Raw genomic sequence first — 14,462 nt, forward strand, 5'->3', positions numbered from 1 at the left:
AGGTGAAAGCTGGATCTCAGCTTGAAGCCCATATACCTGTGGGGTAGACAAGTAGAGGCAAGGGCCTGGCTCACAGCCCATACCACACAGTGTAGAGAGATGGAGGTGTAGGGCCCAGCTTGAAGCCCATATTCCTGTGGTGTAGACAGTTGGAGGCTGGGATCCTTTCAGATCTCATGTTCCCAAAATATAGATGGGTGAAGTCTGAGGCCCGGCTCAGAGCCCATATGTCAGTGACCTAGACAAGGGGAGGCTATGTCCCAACATGGAGCCCATATCCCCTCAGTGTAGATGGGTGGAGGCTGGGGTCTGGCTCAGAGCCCATATAGCCACAGTGTAGGCAGTTGTAGTCTATAGCCCAGCTAGGAGCCCATGTACCTATGGTGTAAATAGGCTAGAGCCTGGCTTAGAGCTCACATAACTGTTGTAGAGAGGCGGAGATGTGGGGCCCAGCTTGGAGCCCATATTCCCATAGTGGAGATGGGTGCAGGCTGGGGCCTGCGTCAGGGCCCATATCCACACAGTGTAGCTGCCTTGAGGCTGGGGCCCAACTTGGAGCCCATATCCCTACAGTGTAGACAGGTGGGGTCGTGGGGCCTGACTTTCTGCCCCTATAACTGTGGTGTAGACAGGTGGAGGCTTCAGCCTTATTCAGAGCCTAAATAACTCTGTTGTAAACACATGGATATGTGGGGCCCACCCTGAAGCCTATATAACTTGGGTAGATTGGTGGAGGATGGGGCATGGCTTGGAGCCCATATTGCCACAGTGTAGACAGGTGAAGGCTGGGGCCCATCTTGGAACCCATATACCTGTGGTGTAGACAGATGGATGCTGTGGCCCAGCTTTGAACCCATATACCTGTGGGTAGACAGTTGGATCTTGGGGTCCAGCTCTAAGCCCATATCTCCACACTATAGTTGGGTGTTGTCTATGTCCCACCTTGGATCCCATATACCTGTAGGGTATACTGGTGGAGGCAAGGGTCTGGATTGGACCATATATTCCCAAAATGTAGATGGGCAAAGACGTGGGGTCCAGCTTTGATCCCATGTAAGTTTGGTGTATAGAGGTAGAGGTTGGGACCCACTCAGAGTCCATATACCCATAGTGCAGAAGAGTATAGGCTAGGCCCTGTAAGGAGCCCATATCCCAACAGTATAGACAAGTGTAGGCTATGGCTCAGCTTGAAGCCATATCCCCACAGTGTAGACTGTTGGATACATGGGGCCCAGCTTCAACCCATATAGCTCTGGGGTAGACAGGTAGAGGCTGGGACCTGGCTAGGAGCCTGTATCCCCACAGTGTAGACTGGTTGATACTTGGGGTAGATGGCTGGAGGCAGGGGTCCAGCTAAGAGCCCATATTCCCACAGTGTAGATGGGTAGAGGCTGGGGCACAACTTGGAGCCCATATCTGGATAGTGTAGACAGGTGTAGGCTGGGCCCCAACTAGGAGAACGTATACCTCTGGAGTGGATGGGTGGCGGCTAGGGCCTAGCTCAGAGCCCATATCCCCAAAGTATAGATGGCGACAGGTGGTGGATGGGGCCCAACTTGGAGCTCATAAATCCGTGGGGTCAATGTATGGATGATGTGGCCAAGCAAGGAGGCCATATCCCCATAGCACAGATGTGTGTAGGCTGGGTCCCAGCTTGGACCCCATATAACTTTGGTGTAGACAGATGGATGCTGTGGCCCAGCTTTAAACCCATGTAATTGTGGTGTAGACAGGTGGAGGCATGGGGCCCAGCTTGGAGTCCATATACCTGTTAGGTAGACAAGAGGAGGCAATGGCCCAGCTCAGAGGCCATAACCCCACCGTGTAGATGGGTGGAGGATTGGGACCAGTTTGGAGCCTGTATACCCATGGTGTAGACAAGTGGAAGCTGGGGTCCAGCTTGGGGCCCATATACTTATGTGTGCTGGTTTGTATATATTAAGTCCCCCAGAAAAAGCCATATGCTTTAATGAAACCTTGTGGGGGCAGACATATTAGTGTTGATTAGATTGGAATTCTTTGATTGAGTGTTTCCATGGAGATGTGATCCACCCAACTGTGAGTGAAATGTTTGATTGGATAATTTCCATGGAGGTGTTACCCCACCCATTCAGGGTGGGTGTTAAGTGGATCACTGAAGTCATATAAAGGAATTCACAACAGAAGGACCACAGAGCAACTAAGAGTGAGATTTGGAAGAGGAGCTGCAGCTAAAAGAGGACAAAATGCCCCAAAAGCAACATTTTGGAGAATGCCATTTTGAAATGCAACCTGGGAGCAAGCAGATGCCAGCTACATGCCTTCCGAGCTAACAGAGTTTTTCCGGATGCCAATGGTCATCCTTCAGTGAAGGTATCCTATTGTTGATTCTTTACCTTGGACACTTTATGGCCTTAAATAAACCTCCTTTATAAAAGCCAATCCATTTCTGGTGTTTTGCAAAATGGCAGCATCAGCAAACTGGAACATTATGGTTTGATGGGTGGAGCCTGTGGCCTGGCTCAATTTCAAATAGCTGTGGTTTTGACAGGTGTAGGCATGGGGCCCAGCATGGAGCCCACAAACCTGTGGTGTAGACAGGTGGAGGCTGGCACCTGGCTCAGAGCCCAAGCTACCAAAATATATATGGGTGGAGGCTGGGTCCCAGCTTGGAGCCCATATACCTCTGGTGTAGACAGATGAAGGCTTGGGTCCAGCTTGTAAGCCATTTGCCTCTAGTGTAGACAGGCTTATGATGGGGCCTATCTTCAGCCCATATAGATCTGGGGTAAATGCGGGGGGGTTGGGGCCTATCTTTGAGCCCATATCCTCACAGTGCGGATGGGTGGAGGCTGGGGCCCACCTTGGATCCCACATACTTGTGGTGTAGACAGAAGGAGGCTGGGGCATGGTCGGAGCCCATGTACTTTTTGGGTAGACAGGTAGAGTCTAGGACCTGGCTTAGAGCCCATATCACCACAAGGTAGATAGGTGGAGGCATAGGTCCCAGTTTGGAACACATATACCTGTGGTTTAGACAGGTTGGGGCTGGGGTTGTGGCCTGGCTCGGATCCCATATACCTGTGGTGTAGACAGTTTGGGGCTGGGGCCCGGCTCAGAGCCCACATACTTGTGGGGTAGACAGAGACTGGGGCCTGCCTTGGTACCCATAACCCTAACATGTAGATACATGGAGGCTGTATCCAGCTTGGAGCCCATATCCCCTCAGTGTAGACAGGTGGAGGTGTGGGACCCAGCTTTGTGCCCATATACCTTTGGAGTAGCAAGGTGGAGGCTGGGGCCTGGCTTGGAGCCCATACCCAATATGTTGGATGGATGTAGGCTGGCAGCAGCTTAGAGCCCATAAAACTGTGGTGTAGACATGGGCAGGGTTGGGATAAGCTTGGAGCTCATATTCCTGCAATGTAGATGGGTGGAGGATGGGTCCAGGCTCTAAGCCTATATAATTTTGGGTTAAAGAGTTGGAGCCTGGGTACCAACTTGGAGCCCATATCCCCACAGTGTAAACTCCTAGGGCCTGGTGTCTGGCTTGGAGACCATATCCCTATGGGGTAGACAGGTAGAGGCGGGGCCCGGCTCAGAGATCAAATAACTGTGTTTTAGACATGTTGAAGCATGGGGCCCAGCCTGGAGTTGATATACCTGTGGGATAGATGGCTGTAGGCTGGGGCACAGCTTAGAGCCTCTATCCCCAAATTGTTGTCAGGTGGATCCTGGGACCCATCTTGGAACCCATATACCTCTGGGATAGAGAGGTGGAGGCTGGCGCCCAGCCTAGAGCCCATATTCCCACAGTGTAGACATGTGGAGGCATGGGTCTCTGCTTGGGGCTCATATACCTGGGATATAGACAGGTGGAGGCTATGTCCCAGCTTGGAACTCATATCCCCACAGTGTAGACAGGTAGAGACTGGGGCCCAACTTGTAGCCTATATACCTGTGGGGTAGAAACGTTGAGGCTGGGGTCTGGTTCATAGCTCATATTTCCATACTGTAGATGGGTGGAAGCTGGTGCCCACCTTGGAGCCCATATACCTGTGGGGCAGACAGGTGGAGGTTAGAGGTCTGCTCTGAACTCATATCCCCAGAGTGCACATAGGTGGAGGCATGGGGCCTGGCTTGGAGCCAATATACCTGTGGTGTAGACACGTGGAGACTGGGGTCCATCTTGTAGTCCATATACCTGTGGGGTAGACAGGTGAAGGTTGGAGCATGTCTGTGAGCCCATATTCCCACAGTATAGATGGGTGGAAGCTGGGCCCAGCTTGGAGCCCATATATTTGTACGACTGATAGGTGGCAGCTTGGGCATGGCTTGGCGTCCATTAACTGTGGTGTAGACAGGTTGAGGCTAGAGGCTGACTTGGAGTGCATATCCCCACACAGTAGATGGGTGAGGCTGGGCACAGCTTGGGGCCCCTGTCCCCAAAATGTAGATGGGTTCAGACATGGGGACTGGCTCATTTTCCATATAACTGTGGTGTAGACAGGTGTAGGCTGTGGCCTGCTTTGGACCCCAAATAACTCTTCTGTACACACATGGATGCATGGGCCCCAGCCCGATTCCCATATACCTATTTGGTAGATTGGTGGAACCTGGGGTCCGGCTCGGATCCCATATCTACACAGTTTAGACGGGTGTAGGCTTGGGCCCATTTTGGAGCTTATATACCTGTGGTGTAGACAGGTGGATGCTGTGGCTCAGCTTTGAACCTATATACCTGTGAACTAGAGAGGTGGAGGCTGGGGACTAGCTCGGTGCCCATATCTACACAATGTAGATGGGTAGGAGTCCTGGGTCCCAGTTTGGAGCCCATTTATCTGTGGTATAGACACGTGGATGGTGGGCCGGTTCAGAGCCCATATCCCCACAGTGTAGATGGATGTAGGCTGGGTCTCAGCTTGGATCCATATACCTGTGGTGTAGACAAGTGGAGACTGGGGCCTGGCTTGGAGCCATATTCCCACAGATTAGATGGGTGTAGACTGGGCCCAGATTAGAGCTCATATACACATGGTGTAGACAGGTCCAGGCTGAAGCCTGACTCAGAGACCAAAATAAATTTGGTATAGATGGGTGGAGACTGGGGCCCAGCTCAGTGCCCATACACCTTTGTTATAGACAGGCGGAGGCTTGATTCTGCTTGTGCCCATATTCCCACAATGTAGAAGGGTGGAGGCTTGGGCCAGGCTCAGAGCCCATAAACCCAGAGTGTAGATGGGTGGAGGCATGGGGTCCAACTTGGAGCAAATATACCAGTGGTGTAGACAGGTGGAGGCTGTGGCCCAGCTTGGGGCCCATGTCCCCACAATTATACGGATGGAGCTGGGGCCCTACTGAGTCCATATCAACACAGTGTAGACTGATGGAAGCTGGGGTCCAGCTCAGAGTCCATAACCCCACAGAGTATATGGGTCTAGGTGTGGGGACCAGCTTGAAGCCCATATATCTGTGGTGTAGACAGGAGGGGCTTGGGGTTCCACTTAGATCCTATATACATTGGGGAAGACAGGTAGAGGTTGCAGTGTGGCTTGGAGGCTATATGCCCGCAATGTAGACAGGTGGAGGCTCAGGCCAAGGTCAGAGCCCAAATCCCAACAATGTAGACAGGTGGGGGCATGGGGGCTCTCTTGGATCCCATATAAATGTGGTGTAGACAGGTGGAGGCTGGGGCCTGACTCAGAGCCAAAATGACTGCGGTGTAGAAAGGTGGATGCGTGCGACCCAGCTTGGAGCCCGTATATCTGGGTGGTGGATGGCTGGAGGCCAGGACACAGCTCAGAGCCCATATCACCACAGTGTCAATGGGTAGGCCCAGGACAGATCCCCTATCCACAAAGTGTAGACAGGTGGAGGTGTGGGGCCCAGCTTGGAACCCATATACATGAGGGATAGACAGGTGGAGGCTGGGGCCTGGCTAGAGCCGTTATTCCCATGGTGTAGATGGGAAGAGGCTGGGGCAAGGCTTGGAGCCCAGATTCCCACAGTGTAGATGGGTGGGGGATGGGGCATAGCTTGGAGCTATATACCTGTCGGGTTGATGGGTGGAGGCTTGGGCCCAATTCAGAGCCCATATCCCCAAAGTGTACAGGGGTGGACGCTGGGGACTGGCTCAGACCCATATATCTGTTGGGTAAACAGGTGGAAGCTGAGTCCCATTTCAGAGCCCATATTTCTGCAATTTAGACAGGTGGTGGCTGGGGCCCAGCTTGGAGCCCATATCCCACAGCATAGACTGGTTGGGGCTTGGGGCATGGCTTGAAGCCCAAATAGCTGTGGTGTAGACAGGTGGAGGCTGTGGACTGGCTTGGAGCCCAGATAATTGTGGTATCAACAGGAGAAGGCATGGGGCCCAGCTTGGAGTACATATATTTGTGGGTTAGATGGGTGGAGGTGGGGGCCTGGCTTGGAGCCTTGATCCCTACAGTGTAAATGGATATAGTCTGGGGCACAGCTTAGAGCCAATATCCCCACAGTGAAGACAGGTGGAGGCTGGCACCTGGCTTGGAGCCCATATTCCTGCAATATAGCTTGGTGGAGGCTGGTGTCTTGCTCAGAGCCCATATTGCCACTGTGTAGATGGGGGAGGAAGGGTTCAGCTTGGAACCCATACACCTGTGGTGTAGACAGGTGGAGGCTGGGGCCTGGCTTGGAGCACATATCCCCACTATGTGGGTAGGGTAAGGCTTGGGCCTGGCAGGGTGTAGGATTGGAGAGCACAGGGCTCCTGAAATCCCCTCTGCCTTTGAACCCTCCACCCCCAGCATACACGGCTTCCCTTTTCTTTCCCTACAGGCTCTGAGGGTGGAGGCAGTGCAGTCTCTGGTCTCAACCCAGAGGGTCCCCTGCTCTGAAAGGGTCTCAGCTAGGGCCTCCTGACTCTGCCCCAACCCATGGGCATGGGCGAGTGGGCAGGGCCCATGGGGGCCATACACAATACCCCCCACCCCCACCCCATGCTCAGGACCCTGGGACACAGGCATACATGTGTAACGGAAAACAGTTTTCCCATTTGATGAAAATTTCTCAGGGTCTCCCAGTGCCAGAAACTGTTTTTCAATACAAAATTCTCTTTATGTTAAAAAAAAAAAAGTGCCAGTCTACATAAGAAATACATAAATACTGCATTGTCTGCTACTCTTTTAAAGCCTTCACTAATTAATGATCAGGGCACAGATGCACAAAAAGCAACAGAGTCAGATACTTTCACGAGGTTAAGCTCCCCACTTCCCACCAGCCACAGGTTTACCAAATAACACCCTACTCACCAAGTTACTCGCTAACTAATCAGCGTGGACGCTGACCACTGGGCCAAAGAGCCAGCCCTGGGGGTCCACTGCTGAAGTGGGTCAGTAAGCTGGGGGGTGAAAGACAGTTGTAGGAAGGACTCGTCCACCCTGGCTGGGCAGGCCAGGAACCCTCCCATGGCCGCCTCTCCCTCCCAGGCCTGCTCCCCCCTCTGCCTGCAGCTGCACCTGCACCTGCACCACCAACTGGACAGGGCCTGGGGCCCCCTTCCCACTCCTACCTGCTTCCCCAGGCGCCAGCGCTCCTTAGTCAGGGAGAGAAGCAGCTGAACTTGGCAAAGTCCTTTGTAGTAACCGGAGCTAACAAGATCAGGTGCTAGGCACCTGGTTGCAACAGTTCTCTCTGTGCTGGGCTTTCACTGCCAACCTGCCAGCATTGGCTTGGTTGGCGCGCGAGGGGAACCGGCCAGCTGACATTTGGCTACAAGCAGGGAGCACTGGCGCCCACAGGTGGCGGGCGCCTCCTGTCTCAGCCTTCCAGCGCCAGCAGGTCAGACTAAGGAGCCCTGGGCTTAGGGATGCGCGAGAGGGGAGCGAGAGTGCGCTCAGGGTGCCCAGGATCCCGGAGCCTCCTGCGAGAGCCCCCTGTGCCCCGAGCTCAGTGCGGGGGTCTCTGGGCTGAAGAGCCCCTCCAGCAGCAGGGGTCACGCCGATACCATGCGCGCCTGCAGCCGAGTCCCAAGCACAGGGGCCCGGGAGCCCCGTGCTCGGAGTGCCCAGAGAGGGGAGGGGCTCAACATTGCAGGGGGCCGGGAGCCGAGCCCTGTTCCCCGGGAAGCGCGACTTGGAGAGCGGGGTGTGGGCGCGCAGGCCTCGCCACCCGCTCCCGCGAACCCCGGCGCGGCCGGCGTGGAGCGCTGGTGCAGGGGACGGGCTTGGGAATGGCGGCTTCAGCTCGGACCTGGGCTCGCGGCTTGACGCGGGAGGGGCCATGGTTCCCGCACCCGGATCGAGCCAACAGAGTCCCAGAAAGGCGCGGGAATGACGGGCCAAGGGAAGCGGTTGCCGCCTTCGCGGCGACTGAAGGCGCCATTCCGGGAGGTGATCGGTGTCTTTTTGGGCACGGGGAGGGCAGCAGAATGTGGGGTGGGGGGCGCCGGTGATGGGGCGGGCGTGGGGCCAGGAGGTTAAAAAATTTTGCGCCGCAGCGGCCGCCGCTCCGGCCACTCCGCAACCATGGCGGGCTGCAGGGCGCGGGGCGGAGGGCGGCCCCGCGGCCCCATGAATCCTCTCTTCGCCCCCGAGCCGGACTGCACAGACGCTCGGGCACGCGGGGGCCGGTCGATAGCCCCGCCCCTGCCGCCACCGCCTCCTGCGCTCGCTCCGGCGGGGGAATCAAGGGGCCGCCGCCGCCGCTAAGGACCAGGCTCGAGGCTGCGCGCCGGGCGCCGCTCCATCGCCGCCAGCCGGGGCCGCCCCGGGAAGCGCGAACTGGCGCACCAGGGGGTGGTGGATGGCCTCCCTGGGTGGCCGTCCTCGGGCCCGCCTCGCCACTGACGCCAGAGCCCGCGCCGCAGCAGCAGGGATGCGGCCAAGAAGAGGCCGGGCGCGAGCCTCCCGGTGCCACCCGGTGATGGCGAGGGCGGCGGCCGTGGCGCCTACAGGTAGGGTGGGAAATGCGGCGCGGGTCGCCCGCGGGCCCCGTTGCCCCGGCCTGGCAGGCGCCCGCGCGCTCAACTGACCCGGGCCTCTAGGAAAGCGGCGGTCCGGGGACTCGAGGCAGTCGCGGCCACTACGGGCTGCCAGGGCGGACAGTGAAGTCTCGGACACCGCCCCGGACCTGCCGGGGTCTGCGCTTCGTTCAAGCCGCGGAGCCGCCGAGGCACACTGGGCCTAGGAGGGGACACGGGGGAGCCCGGAGCCCTGCAGCGTTCCCGCCTGGCGCGCCGGCGGATCAGGCCGGTCCAGCGGAAACCTGTGTGTCTGGCTGTGCTTCCCTGCAGAGCATGCGCAGAACGGGGCGCGCCTGCCTCGGGCCCCCTGCGTGGTCGGGGCGCCCCTTTTCTCTGCCTCGCCCCAAGTTCGGGGAGAGGCAGGAGCACCGGGCCCAGAACTTAGCTGCTGCCCTGAGGGCTCAGGGCGAGAGGCACTTGGGAGGGAGTGCCCGGGGTTCTGAAACAGGCACAGGGGCCTCAGGCGGAGGCCAGCACACTCTCACCTCCTGGCCCCAAAGTGCCACATCCCTCAGGCCAGCTGCCTGGCTCCCCAGCACGTGGCTCCCTGGGCACATTCCCCTGCTCCATCCACATGTGCCATAAGTGGGCACTTTTCTGCCGCTGGCTCCCTCCTGTCACCGGGAAGGGGAGGTTTTTGTCTCCAACCCCTTTTCCTCCCAGCCCGGGCCCAGGGCAGGGGTCATCGGTGTGTCACTCAGAGGGTCACCCTAGAGCCCAGCACAGGAATCCTGGTGGGAGGGGGTACAAGGAGTGTCGAGTGCAGGTCCATGGATTCCCTGGCCAACAAATGAGAGTGAAGGGCGATGCCATCCAGGGGGACCCCCTGTTTGGGTGGGGTTCCTGGTATGGGATGTGTGTGTGAGGGAGGACCCCTCCACTGACCTGAGCAGGTCGGCCAGAAGGAGCACGAGCAGCAGCAGTGGAGCCATCTTGGCTCACTCAGTCTTTCTGCTCAGCCTCAGGCCCTGGCAACTGCTGTGTATCCAGGCCCCGCCCCCAAACCCACCCACCAATCAGCTGGCGGAACTCAGATTTCTTCTTGTGACATCACCGCCTTCTCTCCCTGTGAGGTCACCTTCCCATCCCCCCATGACATCAGCGCCCTGCATCCCCACTGGCCCCCTTGTGTTGCCAGGTTGATTCAATGCCCAGGAGACAAGTTAGGGTGGTCACTGCCTAGACACCCCAGAAGTTTGAGAAAGCAATTAAACCAGAGGAAGAGGTAGCAACAGACAAGGTGAGATTTAATGAAGGATTATGAATACTGAATCTTCGTGTAATTATTTTAGATGTTGGGTATTAGAATAGCTAGAAGGAAGTAACTGAAATGGTGGAATTTTAACCCAAAACATTCTTTGAAATTTTCTCTATACCTACCCATTAAATTGTACTTTGAAAGTTATCACATTTCTGTATGTATCTTATATTTCACAACAAGGAAAGAATTGAAACTGTGGAGCTGTAACCCACAACACTCTGAAGTTGTGTTAAATCATACTTTGAATGTTACTACTATTATGTTATATATGTTAAATTTCACAATAAAAATGTTTAAAAATTTGCAGGGTCTTTTCACAGGAGGCTTAAAAATGGATTTGAATTTGAAATCAAAACAAACCAACACAAACACACACCCCTTGTTCACAGGCTCTGGAAGATGCGACCCTCCCCTCAAATCTGGAAAGAAGCTGACACTTTTTTTCTAAACAATAAAATACAGCAAAGGTCCTGGGATGTCTCTCTCTAAATTCAGCTGTTTTATGAGACTCCTGAGCAGGCTGAGGAGGAAGCAGAGGCCCCTGCTGTGAATGCCCCATGGAGACAACCCCGAGGCAGCCCTGCAGCTTCTTCCCCAGTTGGGCCCCCTGAGGATGCTGCAGTTGTCCCAGGGCCTAGATTCACCCCCTGCTAAGTCCCTGAGTAGAGAGGGGCAGCCAAGCAGGGCCCAGGCCCCTGACCCCGGCAATCCGGGACCTAATACAAGGGAGGTGTTTGCAGGCATCTGCTTGTGGGAGTCATTACACAGCAATGGAGAACTAAGACATGGATCACTGGGTCACTTTTATTTTCCTAACCCAGGTCCCTTGGGAGACAAGTGATAATTCTCATGTCATCTAAGGAGAAACAGCAGGTGTGGAGGGGCCTTTGCTGAAGCACCTGCAGTCTGGAGTGAAGAGCACAATGGACAGCAGGAAGGAATCACTGGCTCCATGGATGGTGTGAAGCCCTGAGACCCTGAGTTCTGGGGAGGTTTTCCTCTTCCTTCCCCATGAACTTGGTTGGACCACTGTGTGTGAATGCTGTTGCTCTCCCAGGACAAATAGTGATAATCCACCTGTCCTCAGACTAGATTCCTGACATGCTCAGGGAGGCTCTGTTCCCAGACTTGGAGCCAGAGAAGCCACCAGGGATCCCTGAGGGCTGTTTGCTGACATCATAAATGAGTGGTTGGGGGCTGTGCCCGGGTGCTCTTGGTACCTGGACACCTGGTTACAAGTCAAAATGTTGCTGCTGCTCCTGGCACAGGAGATGGTGACTGCCTGTCCCAGAGCCCTGGACACTGAGGGAGGCTGAGACAGGGCAGATGGAGCACAGGACCTGAATTAGAAAAGGAAGACTGTGATTTCAGGTGAAGTCTCTAGGTGAGCCAGTGGGGGAGTCAAGGAAGGGGGCACCCATGAAACAATAATGGGGTGTCTCACCTCCCCAGTGAGCAAGGAGCATGAGGAAGAGGGGAGCCCAGGTCAGGGTGGAGGTGCCAAGAGCTTTGCTCCCCAAGTCCATCAGCTGGACACCCCTTCTCCACTCAGTAGGTTGGGAAACTGTAAAACCTTTTCACATGAGGCTTAAAAATGGCTTTAAAATTAAAATCAAAACAATCCTCATCTCATTTTCCCCACTACTATGGGAACACGGTATGGTGCTGCCTGATGCCAGTGTCTTCAGAAACTTTTTGCATTTATTTTGTCCATTTTAAAACATGTTTTACAGTCATAGATTATATTTTATTTCTATTGTACAAATTACACAAACACACTGGCTTGAAAACACACTCATTTGTTATCTATCATTTTTGTGAATCTGATTTTGGAATACAGGGAGGTTCTACTGGCTCTAGTGCTCAAAGCATGGCAAGGTCAAAATCAAGTTGTCAGCTGAATGTAGTCTTGCCTGGAGGCCCCAGGGAAACTTCCTCTTCCCAGCTGGTTCAGGTCACCGGCTGTCTTTGGTTCCCTGTGATTGCAGGACTGAAGTGGCCCATTCCTGACTCCAGAGGCTGCCTGCTTCCACCACTTTCACCACTGCTTTCCATGGGGCCCCTCCAGCCACACAGATCATGTACCTCTCGCCTTTGACCCTCTCACCCTTTTCTCTCTGCTGTGTCTTTCTGCAGACAGCTGGACAAACATCCCTGCCTTCAAGAGCTCATGGGATCACATTGTATTGACCCAGTCAGCCTGACTACTCACTATATAATAAGGCTCATCATTATATGACAGTCCTTATTATGGACTATTTCCTGGCTGGAGTTTGCTCTCAGCCCCTAAAGACTGCTCTTCTTTTGTGTGGAATCGGACTTCCCTTCTACTATCAGCTGGAGAACATTCTGCCTTAAAATGGTAATGGAGTTAAATTAAGGCTACCTGGATAATCTCCTTATCTTAAAGTCAACTGATTAGTATCTTAATTAATAATTATGGAAGAAAAACCTGGGCTAATATGAAGAAAGCCACCTGCCTACCCTGTCACAGTCCCAGGTGAAATTGTGAGAATAAATAATTTCAGATGAGACCCTTCAACACGAAACATTGTTGATTTATTATAATTTTTAAATTATAAAATATGTGTCTCAAGAAGATGTCTGTTTTGGAAAATTATATAAGAAAGCTGAAGAGAGAAGAAATGTTGCACCCAAGTGGGAATTGTCTTAACATTAAGGAAGATAAAAAATAAAACTTTTAAATATAACTTGAAAAATACTTTTTACTATTTAAAGTTGAATCTTTTCCAGAAAGTGTAAAAATGACCAGTGTATAGTTATGAGGAGAACAACTTGTGAAATAAAGAAAAATTTCCAGAATGTTTAAATGTAATATTTTGTTACATACATGTAAGTCCACTGTTATGAATGGAAAGAGATGTGAAATGTTTATGAACAAATAACCAGGTGTTTCCCTTGCCCCCCTCAAATAAGTGTAAAATGAGTGTAAAATTTTTAAAAGACCTTTGAAGAGGAAAACTTGAGAAGCCCATGGAGTGTGCACTCTGGAGAGGGGAAAATCTAAGTGACTCCCCCTGGCTGGCTCTGCTCTGGGGTTATGTAAATGGGGCTAAATCCCACTGGCCTAGGTCTCCCTGCCAGGGTCTCCCATCAGATGGGCATCATTGTCTGCACAGAGGAGGACACTGGGTTTGTCCTCTGTCCAGTTCTCTCCAAACACAGAGAAAAAATGGAAACCTGGACTCTGAGCTCAGCTACTTCCATGGAAGCATCTCTTCCATCCTCAACTTGGCCTGAGGAAGATTCTTAAGAGAGATGTGGCATCTAAATACTTAATATGGACTTTGGGTCATTCAAGGAATGGGGAAATGCACCCCTACCTGACTCGAATAGAAATTTGGGGAGTTACAGAATTTGGGGGTGAGAAACTCCTGAGGACAAACTTTCAGCATCTCTGCCCACACCACTTTTCCAAGAACTTAAGATCTGTGGACCTTGAAAAAGGGTGGGCAGGATTTCAAGGTCACCTCAGTAGTTGTTCAACATGAGGACTAGGGGTGCTGGGGAGGAAATTCCAGTTATAGAGACAGGGGACTTCTGCTCTCTGTTCAGAAGCTAAGAGGGCATCTCTTACTTTTCTAGACCTCTGTGGATGTTATTCCTCTAGCTTCTAAGCCAGGTTCTTGGATGCAGCATCACTGTCCAGGCAAAGACCACAGTAATGAAGTGGCAGAGCAGACGACCAGTTCAGAGGCCAGCAGGCTGGGGGAGTGGGCCTGGTTTGGAGCCAGGGGTAGAACTCCTGGGTTTCACCTTGGAGAGGCCCCCAAGGAAAGATTCTTCCTGAGCCCCTCATCCTCCTGTAAGAACCAGGTTCAGGTTTTACATTTGCCTTGGATTTCTCTATACTCCTTACCTAGCTGAAGAGCTCTGCATGTTGCTGACATAACCCTTGATATCAAATACTATTTTTGAAGGGATGCCCAAAAAATGAGACATCAAAAGAGAAATAGGGGAACAGATATTTACCAAGGAGAAGATAGAAAGGAATATTTACATGTGTGACTGATTTAGGTGCAAAGCTTCAGGAAACATGCTGAGAATTGTAGAGATACAGCCCTGTTGCAGGGTGCTAAACATTCCTGGTGTCATATCCCAGGTTGGGTTAGGGGGTCTGCCCGACACTCAACAAGACAACAACATAAGAAGAAAGTATCATTACCAAACTTCTGACCACTTGGGGAAAACTGCTGTTTT

General features: G+C 53.2%; 1 protein-coding gene and 1 long non-coding RNA gene across 2 annotated transcripts; one reads left to right on the top strand and one right to left on the bottom strand.

The window, feature by feature from the left end:
- Window positions 1-4,118: 4,118 nt before the first annotated feature.
- On the bottom strand, window positions 4,119-8,316 carry LOC119524999. Its single transcript, XM_037823701.1, has 2 exons — window positions 7,529-8,316; window positions 4,119-4,183 (listed from the first exon to the last, which is right to left on the bottom strand). The coding sequence occupies exon 1, from the start codon at window positions 8,238-8,240 to the stop codon at window positions 7,617-7,619; it is 624 nt and encodes a 207-aa protein (XP_037679629.1). The 5' UTR covers window positions 8,241-8,316; the 3' UTR covers window positions 4,119-4,183; window positions 7,529-7,616.
- A 128-nt stretch (window positions 8,317-8,444) lies between these two features.
- On the top strand, window positions 8,445-13,064 carry LOC119525001. Its single transcript, XR_005214907.1, has 2 exons — window positions 8,445-8,911; window positions 12,378-13,064. It is a non-coding gene; the product is annotated as an uncharacterized LOC119525001 (long non-coding RNA).
- The last annotated feature ends 1,398 nt before the right edge of the window (window positions 13,065-14,462 follow it).

The sequence above is a fragment of the Choloepus didactylus genome, assembly GCF_015220235.1.
Source record: "Choloepus didactylus isolate mChoDid1 chromosome 23 unlocalized genomic scaffold, mChoDid1.pri SUPER_23_unloc2, whole genome shotgun sequence".
Taxonomy (NCBI): Eukaryota; Metazoa; Chordata; class Mammalia; order Pilosa; family Megalonychidae; genus Choloepus; species Choloepus didactylus.